This window comes from Ambystoma mexicanum, chromosome 3p (assembly GCF_040938575.1).
Source record: "Ambystoma mexicanum isolate Mex_15411 chromosome 3p, UKY_AmexF1_1, whole genome shotgun sequence".
NCBI lineage: Eukaryota > Metazoa > Chordata > Amphibia > Caudata > Ambystomatidae > Ambystoma > Ambystoma mexicanum.
Window position 1 is genome coordinate 262845786 of NC_090925.1, and position 18654 is coordinate 262864439.

The window sequence follows — 18654 nt, forward strand, 5'->3', positions numbered from 1 at the left end:
TGGGCACTGTTTGCAGTAAGGAAAACCCCTGAGGCATCTACAGGTTTTTCTCCTTTCGAACTGCTTTATGGTAGTGGAACTAGAAATATCCAGGACATGCTCAGGGAAACAAGAATGAGAAGAGGCACCCATTCCCATCTCGCAAACCGCTACTAGAATGCGAGAGGATATGAGACTTGTTCAAGATCTAGTCTGCACTCATGGAAAAAGCCCAGAGCCAACACAAATCCACTTACCAAAAGAAGGGGAGCTTAAGTTCGTTCTCCACAGAACAAAAAGAACTGGTCCTCTTACCCACCTTAGAAAACAAGCTTGTCTCCAAGTGGCATGGGCCCCATGAAATATTAGAATGAACAGGAACCTGTACTTATAAAGTTGCCCAACCGGACAGGAAACAGAAGGTCCATTTATATCACGTAAATCTCTTAAGAGTGGAAAGAGAACCCGTCAGCCACCCATGCCAAGGTACTATCCGGTTTGATTCCAGAGGAAATAGACAGATTTTAATTAATTCATCAAGAGCCATCTACTCAACAACAAGAAGATCTAATACATGTAGCTACATCATTTCTCGATGTGTTTTCAGAAAAACCAGGAAGAGTAAAAAGCACATACCACTATATTAGAACACCTAAGGGCAAAGCGGTTCATTTAAAACCATATAGACTCCCAGAAGCCCATAAACAGATAGTGATTCAGGAAGTAAATAAAATGTTGAAGGCGAATATTATCGAGCCTTCTTCGAGCCCATTGTCCTCCCCTATCGTGTTGGTCACTAAACCTGACCGTTCCTGCAGGTTTTGCATAGACTTCCATCAAGTGAATGCAATTTCCGATTTTGATGCCTATCCCATGCCACGCATCGATGACCTAATTGATCAACTCTGAGCAGCCACCTTTCTATCCACCCTAGATTTAATAAAAGAATACTGGCAAGTCCAAGTATATGGGCCATATAAAGAAAAGACAGGTTCTCAACGCCCCTAGGACTGTTTAAATTCAAAGTCCTCCATTTTGGCTTACACAGCGCGCCAGCCATTTTCCAATTCCTCATGGATCAAATATTACAGCCCTATTCCGATTTCTGTGGAGATTATATTGACAATATCGTCATTTATAATAAAACCTGGGAGGACCATTTTTTCCACCTTTATACTATTTTGAAAGTCCTCAGACAGGCCGGCCTAACTGCTAACCCATCTAAGTGCAGACTGGCCCAATCAGCCGTGAAATACCTTGGCTTATTCGTAGGAAATGGGAACGTACAACCTCAACATGAGAAAGTAAAAACTGTCCTAGATACACCTTCCCACAAAACTAAAAAGGGACATTAGGGCCCTTCTAGGCTAAATAGGATATTACCGTAGGTTTATCCCAAAATTTCCTGACAAAACAGCTAAACTGACAGATAAACTTAAGAGCGCTGAACCCCAGAAACTTCATTGGATTGAAGGAGATGATATATGTTATAACACCTTAAAGCAAACCCTGTGCCAGAACCCGATCCTAAAAGGTAGTAGATTACTTCAAAGATATCATATTGCAAACGGACACCTCCCTTACAGGGTTAGGAGCAGTCCTATCTCAAGCTTGCGACGGATTAGAACATCCCATCTTGTTTGCCAGTCGCAAACCTTTCCCACATGAATGAAATTGCTCTGTGCTGTAATTAGAGGCCCTGGCCATCAAGTGGGCCAATATCCACCGTAGATACTAACTCTTAGGAAGGAATTTCACACTTATCAAGGACCATTCTCCCCTAGTGTCTCCCCTAGTGTTGATTAGCCAATGCAAAGACTCCAACCCTTGTGTCATGCAATGGTTTCTAGACCTGCAACCCTTTTGTTTCACGGTGGAACACCAAAGCTAAATACCAGGGGAATGTAGATTTCCTTTCCTGGTTCCCCTGTGAAACAGATGCGGCTACATCGCATGAAGGAAGAGTATGTGAGAAACCTGAAGGTGTCTCACCCGCTAGTCCCAGAGGATCTGTCATCCAGGTGGCCAGGACATGGCCATCACTATTGGATCCAGTTCCTGGGGGTGGACCAGTGCAGGAGAATCATCTGGATGGGGTGTGGGGTCTTCAGGGAATGGAAGTGGGACACCGAAAGGTGAGACGCTGTATCCCCTTCCTTAGGACACATTTTCCCCATCCTACCCCGTAGGATACTTAGAAACTCTACCCCCGGCTCCCCTTTCCAACACAAACACTTTCTAACAATGTGAAAGAACGGACTAACACCAGAGCCTTTTACCTGAAATGTCCCAACACAGGGGTCAGGCAGAGTCAGGCAATTGCTGATAACTACACACACCTGACTGCCCTTTTCCTTCCCCACAGGGATAAAAGCCAGAGCACAAGAGCACACTTTGAGCAAGGCCAAACACACAAGGAAGCAGCCATTCCGGGGCGGCAGTTCTAACGGAGGAGAAAAACAGAGAGATCTGACAGGACGACTAGGAGGGAATTGCCCTTGTCCTTTTCAACCCAGACCCGCAAAGCTTCCGTGAAAGCAAACGTAAGACCGGGAATCGCAGCTGGCGAGTGGCGTGTCGGATGTCAGCGGTACGTGGAACCCTCCCACACTGATTGCCAGGGCGGGGTGAAGCAGTTGCCATTGTGGTACCGTCCTTGACTCCAGCAGCAAAGGAACGCCAACGAGTTCCGCACAGCCATTGAGTCGGAAGAAACTGATAGTGGAGTGGACTGTGTTAAGCTCAAGGTTGTATGTGAAGAAAGAAGATAATAGACAGAGGTCTTTTGTGAGTAAAAGTGGTGCCAGAAATAGAGTGGTCCAGCGCCACGTGGGTGCTCATTTGAAGGACTCGATTTGGTACCCCTCTGCTAAAAGAAAGTGAAGGTATTGAACTAAGAACCTTTTGGTTAGCGAAACTTCAAAGACCAAGAAGCATTAGGGGAGGCCATTTGAAGTGTCAAAGTGGTCATACGAGGGTCGAGCCAAATCCCTTGTACAGTTGAAAGTCTTTGACACACTGTGAAACCTAGGTGAACGGTGATAATTGGCAACCGAGACCCCGGCCATAACATCTTATCATTTTGTGAACACTCTCTTTTTTCGTGAACATTATCCCACACCATTTTGTAGCATAGCCGTAAGGATTGGCAATCGTTTTCATTTTTTAGTATAGGCCCTTTTTATTTGACTAGATTCCACTAGGGCTGTATTATTATTGTGTGATGGTCGTAGCTTGCTCCCATCTTAGATTAAGGTTTAGATTAGGCGTTTGTCTCACCCATTCTTACAGTTTAATAAACACCCTTCAACTGTGATCACTTGTGTCTTTCTTACTTTGATGCCATGCCTTCCTTACAGATGCCACAGGAGAACAAGATCCAAGACGAATCTGGGACCCCTGGACGAACCCCGAGGATGGAAGAGGATCTTCCTCATCACAGTACCTTGGGTGCCTTGGCAGGCAAAGTGGGGGAATTTCTTGGCTTTACTTAGCGAGACGCCTCGAGGGTTTACCTTCCTTGGGAGAAGGAGTTGCTGGGATGTCAGTGTCGAGAAGAAGGGAACCCAGCCATTTTGGAAGGGCAGCAATGCAGGTCTTTCGCGGTGTTCTCAGATGTCAGGTTGTTACGCCAGCTGTGGATGTCCCACGAAGATTAAACTTGCTGTGAACCTCGACAAGGCCTGGCTGAAGATAGGACCCTTGGTGGCCATAAATGACTTTCAGTGTTGAGGGTTGCAGTGGAAGAAGTAGGTGTCGTGTTTCAGGATTTCGTGGTTTACCGCCTTTCGGTTCTTCGGTGCTGCAGTCCCAACACGGACGTCAGGATGGCTTCTGGTGACCTGGCCACGACCACTGGACTCTACTGCAGACCCTCACCAAATCTGGATCCTCAGGAAATTTTGGGATTTTCTGTGGTGGGAAACCCACCGGCAGACACTCCTCTGCAGACATCGACCCTGGATAGTCTACAGCGTGGAAAAGTGGATAGATGTCATAGAAGGGGTGCCCCTTAAAGATTTATTTGGCAGCTCTGTGTGTCGGGCAGCACTAGGCCAGGGTACCCACTCTTCCGATGGAATTCTTGGATTCAAGATGTCCAGGCACTCCTCTTCTGGACCCACCAAGATCCCTTCTTTAGATGGCAGGCACACAGGACTGGCTTCCAGGACACTTCGGGTGAAGAGCATCAGTTGCACAATGTCCCCTCATAGCTACTGGAAGAGGTCACCTATCCAGATCTGCTTTGGTTCAGTCCTTGAATCAGCATGACAGCTTTCAGATTTGATGAAGAGATGCAGCCGCAGACACAGGCTTCTTCTTCCAGCTGTCTTCCAAGATGCAAGCTTAAGATGATTTCAGCTTCTGCCAAAGAGGCGAGTGTTAGATCCCTTGTTATACAAAACACTCCCCATTCACTCTGGCTTAGCCAGCCAATCACACACAAGTGCATTCAGGCAGGCAGCACCCAATCAAAGCTCACAGGCATTCAGACCATCCAGCAGAAACCAGACACCCACAACACAGGATGTTGATTGGGGGCTACTCCCCAGCTTTTAAGAACACTACACTGCATTCATTCCAGTTTAATTCAGGACGTGCTCAGGCAACGTGTCACACAACCATAACTGGACACCCATAACACAGAATTAATATTGACTACTCACTCCATTTATGCAGGCTCCGACCCAGTGGTGTATCCACAACAAGCAGCCCCTGGGAAGGCTCCAGCCAGTCTGGCAGGAGGCAGCCCCAGAGTCATATATGGCCCTTCCACCAAACAGCCATTCAGGGAAAGGGGACAGAGCCAGAGCTTCTCAGGACTTTGAAAATCAAGGGAGAAAGGCAAAGGAAACCAAGAGTGCACCAGTGGCCATCTTGCCTTTGTGTAGGAATACATTGATTCCTATGGCAGGGCCTGGGTATCCCAGAAATGAAGCATACCCAGAGCCACTGTCAAGTCAGCATGTAGCTGCCACCAGCCCATACCCTGTTCTGTGAGCAACAAACATGAATCAAAATTGAATTTGTCTATACCCAGTTACGCAGCGCTAGGATCTGAAATATTCTGGCATCGACCGTTGTTTGGGTGGATGTAAACAGGCTAACCCAGGCCTCAAGACGAGGGTATATGCAGGGGGGCGGAGTCCACCCACTTTTTTCACAGGGTGGACTCCGCCCCACCCAGCTAAAATGAGAAACTTGCAATGCCCTCTTTGGATTTATGAATGAAAGACGACCTCAGTTTTCAGGTTTGCAGGCCGGACACTTCATCACTGCACTACTGCGCTATATAACCTGATGAAAAATAAACAACTAAAGGTGAAATGTCCCATTTAAACATGAGCTTTTTAAGTTGCTTTACATGTGAACTGCCAGACGAAGGGAGCTGCCACTAACCATGGGACTCTAGTTCACCCAATAAGGAATATAAAAGGAACTTGACCACTTAAAGGAATGGGATTAACTGTCTATTAATGTTGCTGATCGAGATACTATTTTATATCTCAGAAAGCACCAGACTACAGTAGCCTCTCTTGATTGAAGGAGAAAATCAGTAAAGATCACCATCAATAGGCGCTCCAATTATCACATTATTTACTCAACTAGCGCAAAAGCCTGTGTACACGGGCCAAAGTTGTGTTGGGTGGAGGTTTTCCATCATTGTTTTTGTTACATTTCCATTGAGCGTCTTAATCAAATGAATTTCAGTTGATCTGGTTTTTTTTTAATGTATATATTTTCTTAGTTTATGCAACTTGAAGTATGCTGTCAAAGTGGTATCCCTGCAATGGGCCTTTTCTGCAGCGAATTGTATGTTGTTATTGATGCACATTGTGTCTGTCTAAAAGATTAACTTGAAGTCGTATTGTTTGCTTAAGGCAACAGTTCCCTCTTGTGGTGGTAAAAGGTGAAGCGGGCGCATGGTGGCTTTGGACAAACATACATATGTCCTTTTATCATATAGCCCCACCGTCCCATGACCAACTACACTGCTAAGGGCATCCGCAGAACTGCAAGTAGTGCTGAAACAAAATGGGAATGGCTACCTGACCAATTGGAATTTGGTATAAACAATCGGACTATATGATTTCTTGTAACCTATGTATACAAATGTGTTCTTGTTTGTAACTGCAATATTGTATAATAATGAGCAAATTACCTGTATTTTTGCCGTGATACCCCAGGGTCTGGGCGAGTAAGAAATGTAATAAATAAATAAAGAAATAAAATAGTATATGATTATTTGTATGTTTTATAGTCCAGCCTCTTGTCAAATGAGTCAAACAATTAGGTGCATTGACATACAGGTGTAACCAATTGGGTTGATGTTTAACAAAATTGTACACATGTAGCTTACAGACTGACAGGGGTGTTGCTAGGTCTGGAATACGTCCAGGGCAACGCTAAGGTTGAGACTGTCAGGGCCCGGGGCTAGCTAGCCTTTTGGTTGTAGCTCCTGGGCTTCTATCCGGGGCTACAACCAAAAGACCCGGGGCTATAGCCCCCTCACCCCCCCCGCCACTAGCAACGCCTCTGCCAACTGAATAGGATATTTACTGTATTCACCAAGACACATGTGAGATTTATTATCTATGCAGCGATATGTGGACAACCCAAGTGCAACCAATTGACAAGTGGATACATTCATTGATATTAGGGTGCACACAGGTTTGAGGAAAAAACTGAATTTAGGATTACATAAAACTTGTGAGAGTTATGATCTTGTGACTGTACTATAAGAATCACAAATGAAACACATCATATGTACCATCTTAGCAACCCACATGTGCCCAAACACATACACTACGGATACAAGGGTGTACCCCTACCCATGGGTGCCCTAAGTGTATCCCATGTGTACTGTTCAACAAAATGTAAAAATGAAGAGCTGCACTGCCTGGGGTACAAACTGGACTCATGTGCAGAAAAACACACAGAAGCCACCAACAGAGAAGTGGCAGGACAAGGAGGCCCTGTCCCTCCAAAAGCATTTCCAGAATCAAAGTACTGAAATCAGCCCTCCTAACCCGGTTCAGGGCCCATCAGGGACTCTTCCGTTTCTCACTTTCCCACAGAAGCTCACTGTCTCCAGCGCCATGGTTCTCTCTAGGCTGGACTACTGCCTTCCTCTACTCTCTGCCCTTTGCAAATAATCCAGAACAGGACTGCAGGACTTATCCTGGGCCTCAAGCCCAGTGACCATATCTCTCCAGCCCTGAAATCTCTACACTTGCTCCCAGTGGCAGCAAGGATCAAGTTCAAGACACTCTGCATTGTCCACAAGGCTTTCTGGGGCCAGGGCCCACACTACATCCATCTCTCTCTTCAAAAACACCTTCCTCCTCGAGCTCTTCACTGAGCCACCTCCAGCTCTCTGAGGGCCAGACGCTTCTCCAGGCAGAGAGTGGGGGGTAGATCTCGCTCCTCTGCTGGTGCCTCCCCCTGGAATGGCCTCCCTGTCCCTCTCAGACTTGAGCCAGACAATGTGAAGTTCCGGAAGCAGCTCATGACTTTGCTTATCCCCTCTGCTTTCTCACTCTCTCCCCCTGCTGACCTACCTGTCTGCTGTGCTGACTGGATGCCTGGCTACCCTCGGAGTCTCACTCGGCACCAGGCTCATCCACAACCAGTTGCCCCGACACTACCTCTGGGCCTATTGCGCTATTAAGGGTTGTAACTGTAACCCTACAGTGCCCTGCCTCCTTGCACTTACCCAGAGCTGCGCTGCACTTACTCAGAGCGTTGCTGCCCTGATTGCACTTTCTCTCCCTTCTCCCTGGCACATTCCCCTCTCCCTCCTCCCCTGCACATTTGCGTATCGCACTTGCACGACCTGAATGACCAAAGGCCTAGTAAGCTCATTTGTTATAAATTACTTATCATATCATATCCCAGGTAGCATCCCCAGCCCTCCTTACCTGGTCCAGTATGGGCCCCCGTTGTCACTTCTTTTCTCCTCCAGGTAGGTCGTCTGACAGGGCTCAGGTTGCTGTGGGTGAAGCAGTGGGGGGAGCAGGTCCGCAGTGAAGCCATTGTGTAAGCACTGCGGGGATCCCATTCGCAGGCTACAGGAGGAAGTGTCAGGTGCCAGCTGCAGGGGGGAGAACGAAAGTGACATGACTAAGTCGTGCGCATGGATAACTGTACAGTAGACGCTGCGATACCTGTGTTATTCTTTTGTGCATGGGGGGGGCGGGTCTGTGACACTCACGGGGGCGGGGGAGTCGATTCATTAGAGGAGCCTTCGCCAGTCTGAGAGCACCTGTGATTCTTTAGCGGAGTCTCTGCCACTCCTCAGGGGAGCCCCTGGGATTCTTTAGAGGAGTCTGTGGCACTCCTCAATGGAGCCCCTGGGATTCTTTAGAGGAGTCTGTGGCACTCCTCAGGGGAGCCCCTGTGATTCTATAGAGGAGTCTCTGCCACTCCTCAGGGGAGCCCCAGGGATTATTTAGAGGAGTCTGTGGCACTCCTCAGGGGAGCCCTGGGATTCTATAGAGGAGTCTCTGCCACTCCTCAGGGGAGCCCCTGGGATTCTTTAAAGGAGTCTGTGCCACTCCTCAGGGGAGCCCCTGGGATTATTTAGAGGAGTCTGTGGCACTCCTCAGGGGAGCCCCTGGGATTCTTTAGAGGAGTCTGTGCCACTCCTCAGGGGAGCCCTGGGATTCTATAGAGGAGTCTCTGCCACTCCTCAGGGGAGCCCCAGGGATTCTTTAAAGGAGTCTGTGCCACTCCTCAGGGGAGACCCTGGGATTATTTAGAGGAGTCTGTGGCACTCCTCAGGGGAGCCCCTGGGATTCTTTAGAGGAGTCTGTGCCACTCCTCAGGTGAGCCCCTGAGATTATTTAGAGGAGTCTGTGGCACTCCTCAGGGGAGCCCTGGGATTCTATAGAGGAGTCTGTGCCACTCCTCAGGGGAGACCCTGGGGGTTCTTTATTGGAGTCCATTTCATTTTCAAGGTATTTCAGGTAACTGTGTGGTTCCCGGGGAATATCCGTGTGAATCCCCAGGGTACACATGGCCGTTTTTATGATTCTGCTGTGCTCTGTTAGAGTCCCTAACTCACATGCAGTGGACGCGACCAGCCCCCGCTCTGCCGTTTCTGAGATCCCACTGTACTCAGAGTCATGGTGACGGCAGCACGTAGGGGACCAAATGCCAGCAGACTCACTTAATCTCCTTGGGGGAGGAGGGCAACTCTCCCCAGGGTGCCCTTATTGGTGGGTGTAAGTGGTAGCACTCGCTCATGCCCCCCCCCCCCCTGCAACGTACGCAGAGTGGGGCGAAAAGGAGAGGGGGTGGCAAAGTGTCCTTCACAGCTTCAACTCTCCTGCTGCGGGGTGGGGGGGAGCACTGAGGGTCCCAACTACCTGCAGGTCCCCCCCCCCCAGGCCCCATTGCCCTGCTGCTAATGAGTCCATGCCCGCAGAACCCCACCTCTGGCGCTGCTGCTTCTGGGGGTTAGCCGCTGCCTGCACTGCCCTCTCTCCCGCAGCTGCTCCTGTGTTTGTTGCCGCTGAAGTGAACAGTTTCCACGTGTCACTTTCAGCCCCAGACACTTCCTGCAGCAGCGAAGCCAGGAAGTGAGCGGCCGCAGCTCCGAGCATCCCTCCCTCCCACTCACCCTCCTGCGGGCACTCTGAGCCAGCCACCCGTGGAGGATAGCCACTCTGATGCAGCGTGCCCTGTGCTGACTCTTCCACCGGGGTCCTGACCCTGCTGCTCTCCACCCCACCAACACTATGGAGTCATGCCTCCCCTAGGGTCCATAGTCCTCAGTACTTTCTGCTGACACTGCCCCACCAACCCCCACACCGTGAGACACACGCCTGTATCCCTGCCCAGGTAAACTCCTCCAAGCGCCCACCTACCCCCAAAGGGTTACTGTCCCCCATGCCATGTTCAGACACCCACTGTTCCTCGGAAAATGTTACGCTCTGTGCAGATACTGCTCACGGGGAATGCACGCTAAGGTTAAAAGAAGACTTCATCGTGTCATCGGGCAAACGCATGCCCCAGCCTTGGGCTCTCATTTCTCTGCCAAATGCATTCTGGGGGTTGTAGTCTCTTGTACCCGGGGGCGCCGAGTATGGGGGCCTGCGGGGCCCGCCCCCCCCCAGAATGAAGTCGGGGCTGAGCCCACCGCAGAGAAGAGACGCAGTATGGATGGCCCTTTGCGCCATCCATACTGTCTCTATCTCTGGTGCCCCGGGTAAAAGCCGGGTAAAAACGATCTTTAGAAATTGTGGGACAGATGCAAAGAAAGAGACTCTTGCTTTGCATCTGTCCCTCAATTTATAAAAATCGTTTTGAGTTGGGTACCCCTTCAATGCAGAGTGTTTTAACAGAAATATAATTGTCTTCCCAGATGGGAGACTGACTCCATTAATATACATGGGGTCACTGAGATGACCAAGAGTGAAACTGTACATTCAGTTGTGAGATTACCAGCAACGGTTCCATGCTCCAAGGATTGAGGTGCCCACTCAATATATCACATTGTTTAAAGGTGTGAGACCCATCCTGAATGCTTGCCGAAAGAGCCTTAGCCAGAGTTTCACACTGAAGAAGTGAGCATGTGATCCGGGGTCTGCAGCCCACAACACGCAGGGGATTCCCATGCTCCCACTTGCGAGATTTGCACCAAATTAGTGAGATTGTGCTCTAAGGTAGGAGGCACACGCACAGTCTTTGCTCTAACGTTTGACATACTCACAGGATGGGACGGCATTTCGTTCTCCCATCCTAGTTGTGTTGCTCTGCCTTTTGAGGGCTACTACAACCTGGATGATTATAGAGGGGTGAAGTAGGGGCAGTGATGGCCTACTGGAATGCAACTCGAAGGCTTAAATCTCCTTCTTACTTGACTTTAGTATGTGCAGTACATGCTAGCCAATGTTTCCACTGTTCTACGCTGCGCGCGCCTCCACCGCCCCGCGCACCGTTGCACCAAGTTGGCGACTACATGCAAATTTGCGGTCCTATAACTGCCAGTGATGTCACTTCCTGTATTCGGGCCCCCCTCCCGGGAAATTCATAAGTCGGCTCCCCTGCCTACGTATGTCTTTTCAATTGATATAGGAGTGTTCTTACACCAGCTGGATATCACTTGGCGCTAGAATAAACACCAAAATAAGGAGCAAAGAATGCGCAAAGCAAATCATTAAAGGAAGATGGGTTAGGTAAGGAACATTTTAATAAGTTTTCTGAATATGCCATGTCTTGGACCTTTTCAGTGGAGTAAAATTGGCGAAATTAAATGCAAACGCAAGGACAGGACCCGGGTGTCCCCAATAACACGAAGGCATCCAGTAACCTTAACAGCAACGCCCACCAACTGCACAGAAGCACCCTGAAGGCACGATTATAAGCACTTTATGTCGTGCTGTTTCTTGCTGTCCCATGACAAATGTGAGATGTTCATCCACACCTGGCATTCTGGCATATATTTTTGCCACTAGACTGTGGCGTCGCTAGAAATCAGTATTAGGAAGAGCAAACGGGGATGGGGGGATGCAAAAATACAACATGGTGGAGCGCGGTGGTGGCACACCAAGCAAGGGTCCACAGGCCAAATTGTATATTTTAGCAATGTGATTTTAAAAAAAAAAGTGTCATTAAGCATGTTCAGAGTAGGTTTAATGCAATATAAGCTTTGCATCAAGTTAATATACATCCTAAAAAGTTAACTCATGTTCAACAGTTGCAAAAATACCCCTGCACTCAGCAAGAGACTGCATTATTTTACTTCAAGCAGGCATAACTCCCAGCGCAGCTTCACATAATGTGTAGTGCGAGGTGGTATTTAGCAGAAGAGATATCACTTCTGGCTCGGCTTTAAATAATAGCTATTCAAAACTAGTCAGTTTAACAGAAGACATAACCCTCATTCCTTCGTTTCAAATGATAGTCAAGGACAGTCACTATCACATAAAGGCGCCAAGTACAGGGGGAAAGGAGGCAACTGCTCTCATGGCTCTTTAGCAATGGTTGCAGGAATTTCCCTTTGCCCCCACAGAAATGTTCAGTTTTCAGTTTCTGGCTGTACACACCAGTGGCAGACAGTGAATGTATGCGCTAGTGTGACTGAGCGCAGTGAGGGAGACCGAACCAATGCAAAAATTGGGTAAAATGCCAAACGGTTTGCAATTGGTTTTGTACGGTAACGCATTAGCAAATCCAATAGATGCAAGTCACCAGAGGAGCATTTTGCCCAAACACATTTTCAGGTTGCTTTTACCCACAATATATGCCAGTATAAAAACATGTCCATGCTGGCTGCATCAATATATGCCAGTATTCCCTTTTAAGTACATATTCATGTTTGCGCATAATGCCAGTAATCATACAATAGGAAATCATGTCCACGCTTGTTCTGCCAAAATATGGCAGTATCCCCACGTAAGAACATACTCCAGTTGGCTTTGTCATAAAAAATGCCCTGCAACAGTATGAAAATATGTCCAAACTAGCTGCATTAAAATGCCATTCTAACTAAATAATAAAACATATTGTGCTTGTTTTATCAAAGATGCCCAATACAAAATGTCATGCAACAGTAAAAAATAGCTAGACTGGCTGCACCAAAATTCCAGCCTAGCCACACAAACACACTATCATGCTTGCTTTATCAAAGATGCCCAATACAAATGGCATACCACAATAAAAAATTGCTAGAATGGCTGCATCAAAATGCTAGTCTAGCCACGGACTCTCCGCTCGCTCCAAGAAACTGGTCCATAGCCAAGCCCGCATCTCTGGGGCCACAAACAACACGGCTGAACTTTTCAAAATCTGTAAGGAACTTGCCAATCCTACTGCAGTTTCTACTTCTCCTCTTCCTTCCCAGGCCCTCTGCACAGCCTTGGCCTCTCATTTCACAACCAAAACTCAGGATATCCTGTCCTCTCTCTCCTCCACGCCTCTCCCTCCTCGGCTCGTATGTAGGCCTCCCTCTGTTCCCCCCCTACTCTCCTCCTCCCCCTTAACACCTGATGACGTCACCAAGACATTATGCTCTATGAAAGTCTCCTCCAAACAGGGGCTTCCCTGCTCCCCTACAACTATCAAGGACAACATTGCCTCTCTCTCTCCCTCCTTGGCTGAGTTTGGTAACCACTCCTTTTCTGCTAGTTCTTCACCTCACCCTGCAAGCATTCCCTTTTGCATCCCCTCCTTAAAAAGCCCTCTGCTGACCCTTGCTGCATGGCTAACTACCGCCCTATCCACTACCCCCTTCTTGGGCAAACTCTTGGCGAAGTTGGTCATCTCGCAACTAATCCATCACACTGAATCTGTTGGCTGCCTCCACGACCACCAGTCTGGCTTCAAAGTAGCCAGAGGCACGGAAACTGCTCTCCTGAACACCCATGATGACTTGCTCTCAAACCTTGATTCCAACTCTCCTTCTGCCCTCATCTTCCTCGATCTGTCCTTTGCCTTTAACACAGTCAATCATTCCATCCTCATAAATCGGCTCCATGATACCTTGGGCAACAAAGACCAGGCAACGGATTGGTTGACCTCTTTCCTCTCAAAATGTCGCTTCCAAGTCCAACGGAGCCCTTTTCTCTCATCTACCTCACTCTGGACTTGCGGCGTCCCTCAGGGCTCCATCCTCTCGATGTGACTTTTCATCATCTCTTGCCCACTTGATCTCCACATTCTCTCCTCATTTCCAGTGTTATGCTGATGACACGCAGCTCCCCTTTAAGCTACCCGCTCCTCCCTCTCTCATTCCTGACTGTCTGACTGACTGCTATTCAGGCATGATGTGCTACTAACGATCTCTGTCTTAACGCCAGTAGGACCGAGATCCTTCTCACTGGGACTCCTACCCCCTCCTTCCCTCCTACACTCTGGCCACCCTCCTTGGGCCCCCTCACCCTCTTGTGAGGATGAAAACCTGGGTGTCATCTTCAACGACTCTCTCTCCTCCTCACCTCATACCACTGACCTTGCCAAAAAAGGCCCACTTTCAGCTTCCCCGCCTCAGAGGCATTCTCTCTTTCCTCACCTTTCCCCCAGAAGCTCAATGTCTCCAGGGCTCTGGTTCTCTCCAGACTGGACTACTGCAACAGCCTCTTCCTTAATCTGCCTCTTTACTCCATCCGCCCACTTCAACTAATCCAGAACAAGACTGCAAGACGTATCCATGGCCTCAAGCCCTGGGACCGCATCTCTCCAGCCCTAAAATATTTCCATTGGCTTCCGGTGGTTGCAAGGATTAAATTCAAGAGCCTATGCATCGCCCACAAGGCTTTCTGGGGCCTGGGACCTCGCTATATCCAGCTTTCTCTCCCTAAATACCTCCCTGCTAGAGTCCTTCCGTCCTCTACCTCCAACTCTCTGCAGGTCAGACGTTTCTCCAAGCAGAGAGTGGGGGGGTCGATCTTGTTCTACAGCAGAAGCCCCACTCTGGAACGGCCTGCCCGGCCCTCTCCGACTTGAGCCGCATCTCTTAAAGTTCTTGAAGCTTCTCAAGACCTTCCTTTTCTCCTCCTCCTTCCCTCTATGCAGTTTATAGGGTCCACAATGGCTGAATGTGTCCTCCCAGTACTACAAGAAATATTTGCGAGGCACAGACTGACGGACACGATACAGTCAGACAAAGGAGCACCATTTCAAGGGCAACTGTCTCGAGAATTTGTAGAGGTGCATGGGGTGAGACACACCTGAATCACGCCCCACTGGCCAAGGGTGAATGGGGACATGGAACAGTTCATGAGAACACTCAGTCTTTCACATTGCTGTAGTGGTGGGGGCAGAGCTCAAGGCGGCTTTAGTGATATTCTTGATGGCATATTGAAAAACCCCTCACTCAACCACAGGAGTATTGCTGGCGTTGGTACTCATGGGACTTAATGTCCACTCATCATTACCGGAACACAGCTCCAGATGCACTCCGGAGGTGGACACAGAGAGAATAATGGAGGCGCAAAAGACAAGCAACGACAGAGAAACGGTACGAAGGAGATGGGCAACGTCAGCCATTCAGGTTGAAAGCACAGTGCTCGTGAGGAACCGTCATGCTATGCACAAATTATGCCTACCTTACGAGATATCTTCATGGACAGTGACTCAACGAAAAGAGTATATGGTCACTGCACGAAGGAACATGGAAAGTGTGGCACGGAACTGCAGCTGGTTCTGGCAAATCAGCCTGCGGGGAGGAGAAACAGTGGGCATGGGAAACTCTGGCAGAGATCAATTGAATGGTGAAGATGACCCAACAAGGTTGGACAACCACAACCCAGAGGTGCATGAGGCAGACTCAAAGTCCTGATGAAGAGCGGTGATGTCCAGCAACGAGATTGCCGGCATGATTACAAGATTATGTGGTGGAGTGAACAAGGGGGTGCTGGGAACCTGAGCAAGAATACAGTTGATTAAGTTGGTTTGTTGTGTTATGATTAAGAAGGGATGTGGTGATGGGAACATGCCACCAGTGTTGGTGATTGCCGCGTCACAGGGGGTAAGGAGTAAAGAGGACAATAGTTACGCTGTTCGTCATTAACGCACTAAACACGGCCCGTGCCCGTGTATTCCTCTGCGTTGCGTCCGCAGGGCCTATGGCCCCAAAACACCATGGGTCAGTCCCGGCTGTTCAGTCAAGTGCAGCACTCTCTATACTTGGTCATACAGTTGTGTTGCTCCACTATGGCCCTACAAATATGGTCTTCAAATGTGTTGTTGGCTAGAAAGCTAGGGCTGTCTCAAGGCGTCGCACATGTCACAGGGCGACCTGGCAGCTTTCTCCCTTTGGTGAAGGTAGGGGCGCTGCGTTTGAAAGACAGGGCGGCATGATATATGTAGCACATTACCTTTGCAATGTAGCATCACTAGCCTATTTTTTTAATGCACATGACGTGCCTTTAAAAAAAGTATATATTTTTTTTTAACTGGGCACACATTTAAACACATTTTGTACGCACAGTATTGGCTCCGCTACTTTTTCATACGTCTCGGGAGGATAGCTCAGGGGCAACGTGCTCTCCCTGGAAACAAGACGACACGACACAGAGCAACACAGGTTCGATACTTGGGTCAGAGCTTAGAAACTTCTGGGTATTAAGCGCTATATAAATAACATATATATATATATGCCATTTTCAAACATGCCATCTTTATCCAATCGGGAGATGCTAGTTTAGTCCTGGGTTTGACTTTGCATTCTGGAACTTGTAGTCCCGGGAGCGCCCATTATAGACCGGGAACTCTAAGTCCCAGAATGCAAAGTTTAAAACTGGGCTAAATGTGTTGTTGTGTATGTACTTTTATTTTAGGGCTATATTAAATTGCTCTATTCTGGAGCGAATTGCTGTTCCAATTGTTCATTTACCTGGGAGGGATGAAGGCTCTTCGGTTGTGACGTCATGAATGAATTGTGGCTGCGATAGGACCTTGCTCGTGATGGACTTCCCGGTTATTCAGGTGGCGGGAGGTCGTTACGTTCTTCTGCGGGTGAAGGGGTGCTAGGCAGGTTGTTACTTCTGGAAAGCGCTTATTGTCTTGTCCCGTTGGCGAAGTATTTGGTGAAGGGCTCTTTGGGTGTAATGTTGCCAGTGAGGGGCCCCTTGCCCTGTAAAAGCACCAGTGAAGGCTCCTTCCCTCGGCTGTGCTGCCTCCCGTGGTAGGGTTCCCGAGGTTGCGCTTCGCCGCCTGCCGATGCTCCCGTAGCAAAGGACGCCAGGAGACTAACCTTTCCCAAGGTAAGGGCTGCCAGGATGAATGGGGGGAATTCCAAGGATCCGCCCCCCTGCAAGCCGGCCCACTCCTCCGAATCCTGCCCGGTGGCATTCCAATTGAGTGCGGCGAGGAGTTCACTCCTGAACCAGCACTATGAGTCGCGACACCCGTTCATTAGCAGGCCCCACCCAACGTAACTAACACCCACTAGCCGTGACTTCCATTCACCTGCATGTATGAGCCACACAAAGCATCCCGCGGCCTGGGCATGCCATCGCTCCCCGCGCTTGCCAGTGCCACCTGGTATGCCACCACATATGAATACTCGCCCCAGAAGCACCCTCAGGGGCCAATGGTGCGTGTGCTTTAGAAATCCCATGGCACCGGGCAGGGCACCAGTGCGAGCCCAGCAGGACGGCACAGCCTAGTAGGAGATAGCTGCACGATGACTTTCATGAACACACGCAGTGTTCCAGAGAATGTTAAATATTACTCTCCAATCTAGGAGCCCCAATTGTATTGGCAAGGCATGTACGTATGTTTTGTCGTTCTTAGATGAGGGGTAAAGGGGTGCTGTGCGTGGGTCCCCTGGTTTGCTATTCTTGTCCAAACTGCTGTCATTTTGGTCATAGAACAAAATGGCTCACCCTTCGTTGGGATAATCCTACGATCTTTGCTTCTGCTTTCTCTCCTCCCCTTCCCTGCTGATCTCCTGGCAGAATCTGTAGCTGCACTGGTCACCATCTGTTCTCGGGCCCAGGCTCCCCCGCCCCTTGCCAGTTACACTCCTGCACTGCCTCCCTGGCATCACCCCCACTTGGGGACTGTTTTCTGTACCCCTACAGTCCCCCACCTGCACTTGACACCTGTTGTTTGCACTTAACCTTTGCACTTGCCACAAGCTGTCCCTACTTCTCTTATTGGTATTTATTCTATTACCCCAAGTGCTGCAGTTTCTGCACTTTTCCTCTTCCCCAGTGCTTAAAGTGGGCCGGGGCCTGCCAGGGCCAGGCCCCGGCAGTCTCCAAAAAGTGCGACTGAGCCGGGGCCCCAGTCCTACCACAACATTGGCGGGATGCATTATCCCGTTGCGGCCGCAGCCGCGACGGGATGATGCGCCTGCAAGGAAGTCAGGCAAGCTAACAGAAGTGGCAGCCAGCCACAGCGACGCTGTGACTGGCTGCCACTTCCGTCAGTCATAGTAACTGCATCTGGTGACTCCTCGCTCGAGAGGTCACCAGAGCCAGTTACTGTCCCTTTTGTTTCCCCAGGTCGCCGAGGCGTCTTTAACCCTCGGCGAACCTGGGGATTCCTCGACATATTTCGATGTTTATAAAAGATGGCTTTGAAAGTACACATTTCAAGCCATCTTTTATAAAGCTTTGCCGACGGACAATTTTGTCCGTAGTCAAAGCTTTAAAAAAGATGGCTTGAATTGTGTACTTTCAAAGCCATCTTTTATAAACCTGAAATGTTTAAAAAAGATGGCCTGAAAACTAGGCAAACCGTAGGGCATGCACACAAATATATATAAATGTTATATATTTGTGTGCGTACCTTACTAAGGTTTGTGTACTTTGCAAGCCATCTTTTATAAACGTAGAAATATGTTTTTTATTTCTATGTTTAGAAAAGATGGCTTGCATAGTACACAAACCATAGTAAGGTACGCACACAAATATATAACACTTATATATATTTGTGTGTATACCCTACGATTTGCATACTTTTTAGGCCACGCCCCCAAATGAGGCCCCCCCCTCGATTTCTTACCCCACTTAAAGCCCTGCTCTTCCCCATTCCCCTGCACTTCCGCGATCTGAATAACACCTGGCCTAGTAGGATCGTTGTCACTGTTTTTCCCTTGCCACGTTGCGCCTTGAAAGACTTGTGTATAAGTGCATTATAAATGTTATATCATACGCTGAAGCCACACTCGCCGTGAAGGAGGCTTTTTTAAACGGCACACCCACAGATCGAAATCAC

At 48.8% G+C, this 18654-nt stretch overlaps 1 protein-coding gene across 2 annotated transcripts in view; it reads right to left on the minus strand.

The window, feature by feature from the left end:
• Positions 1-16674, minus strand: part of SLC17A9 (solute carrier family 17 member 9) — a 227757-nt gene extending 211083 nt beyond the window's left edge. Inside the window, exons 1-2 of one of the 2 annotated variants that reach the window (XM_069650756.1) lie at positions 16322-16674; positions 7902-8074 (exon numbers count right to left, since the gene is read on the minus strand). In XM_069650756.1, coding sequence (XP_069506857.1) covers positions 7902-8074; positions 16322-16357 — 209 coding nt within the window. In that variant the 5' untranslated portion in view covers positions 16358-16674. Of the gene's footprint in view, positions 1-7901; positions 8075-9417; positions 9530-16321 lie in introns of those variants that run through there. The other variant, XM_069650757.1, reaches the window with a different exon arrangement.
• Positions 16675-18654: the final 1980 nt, after the last annotated feature.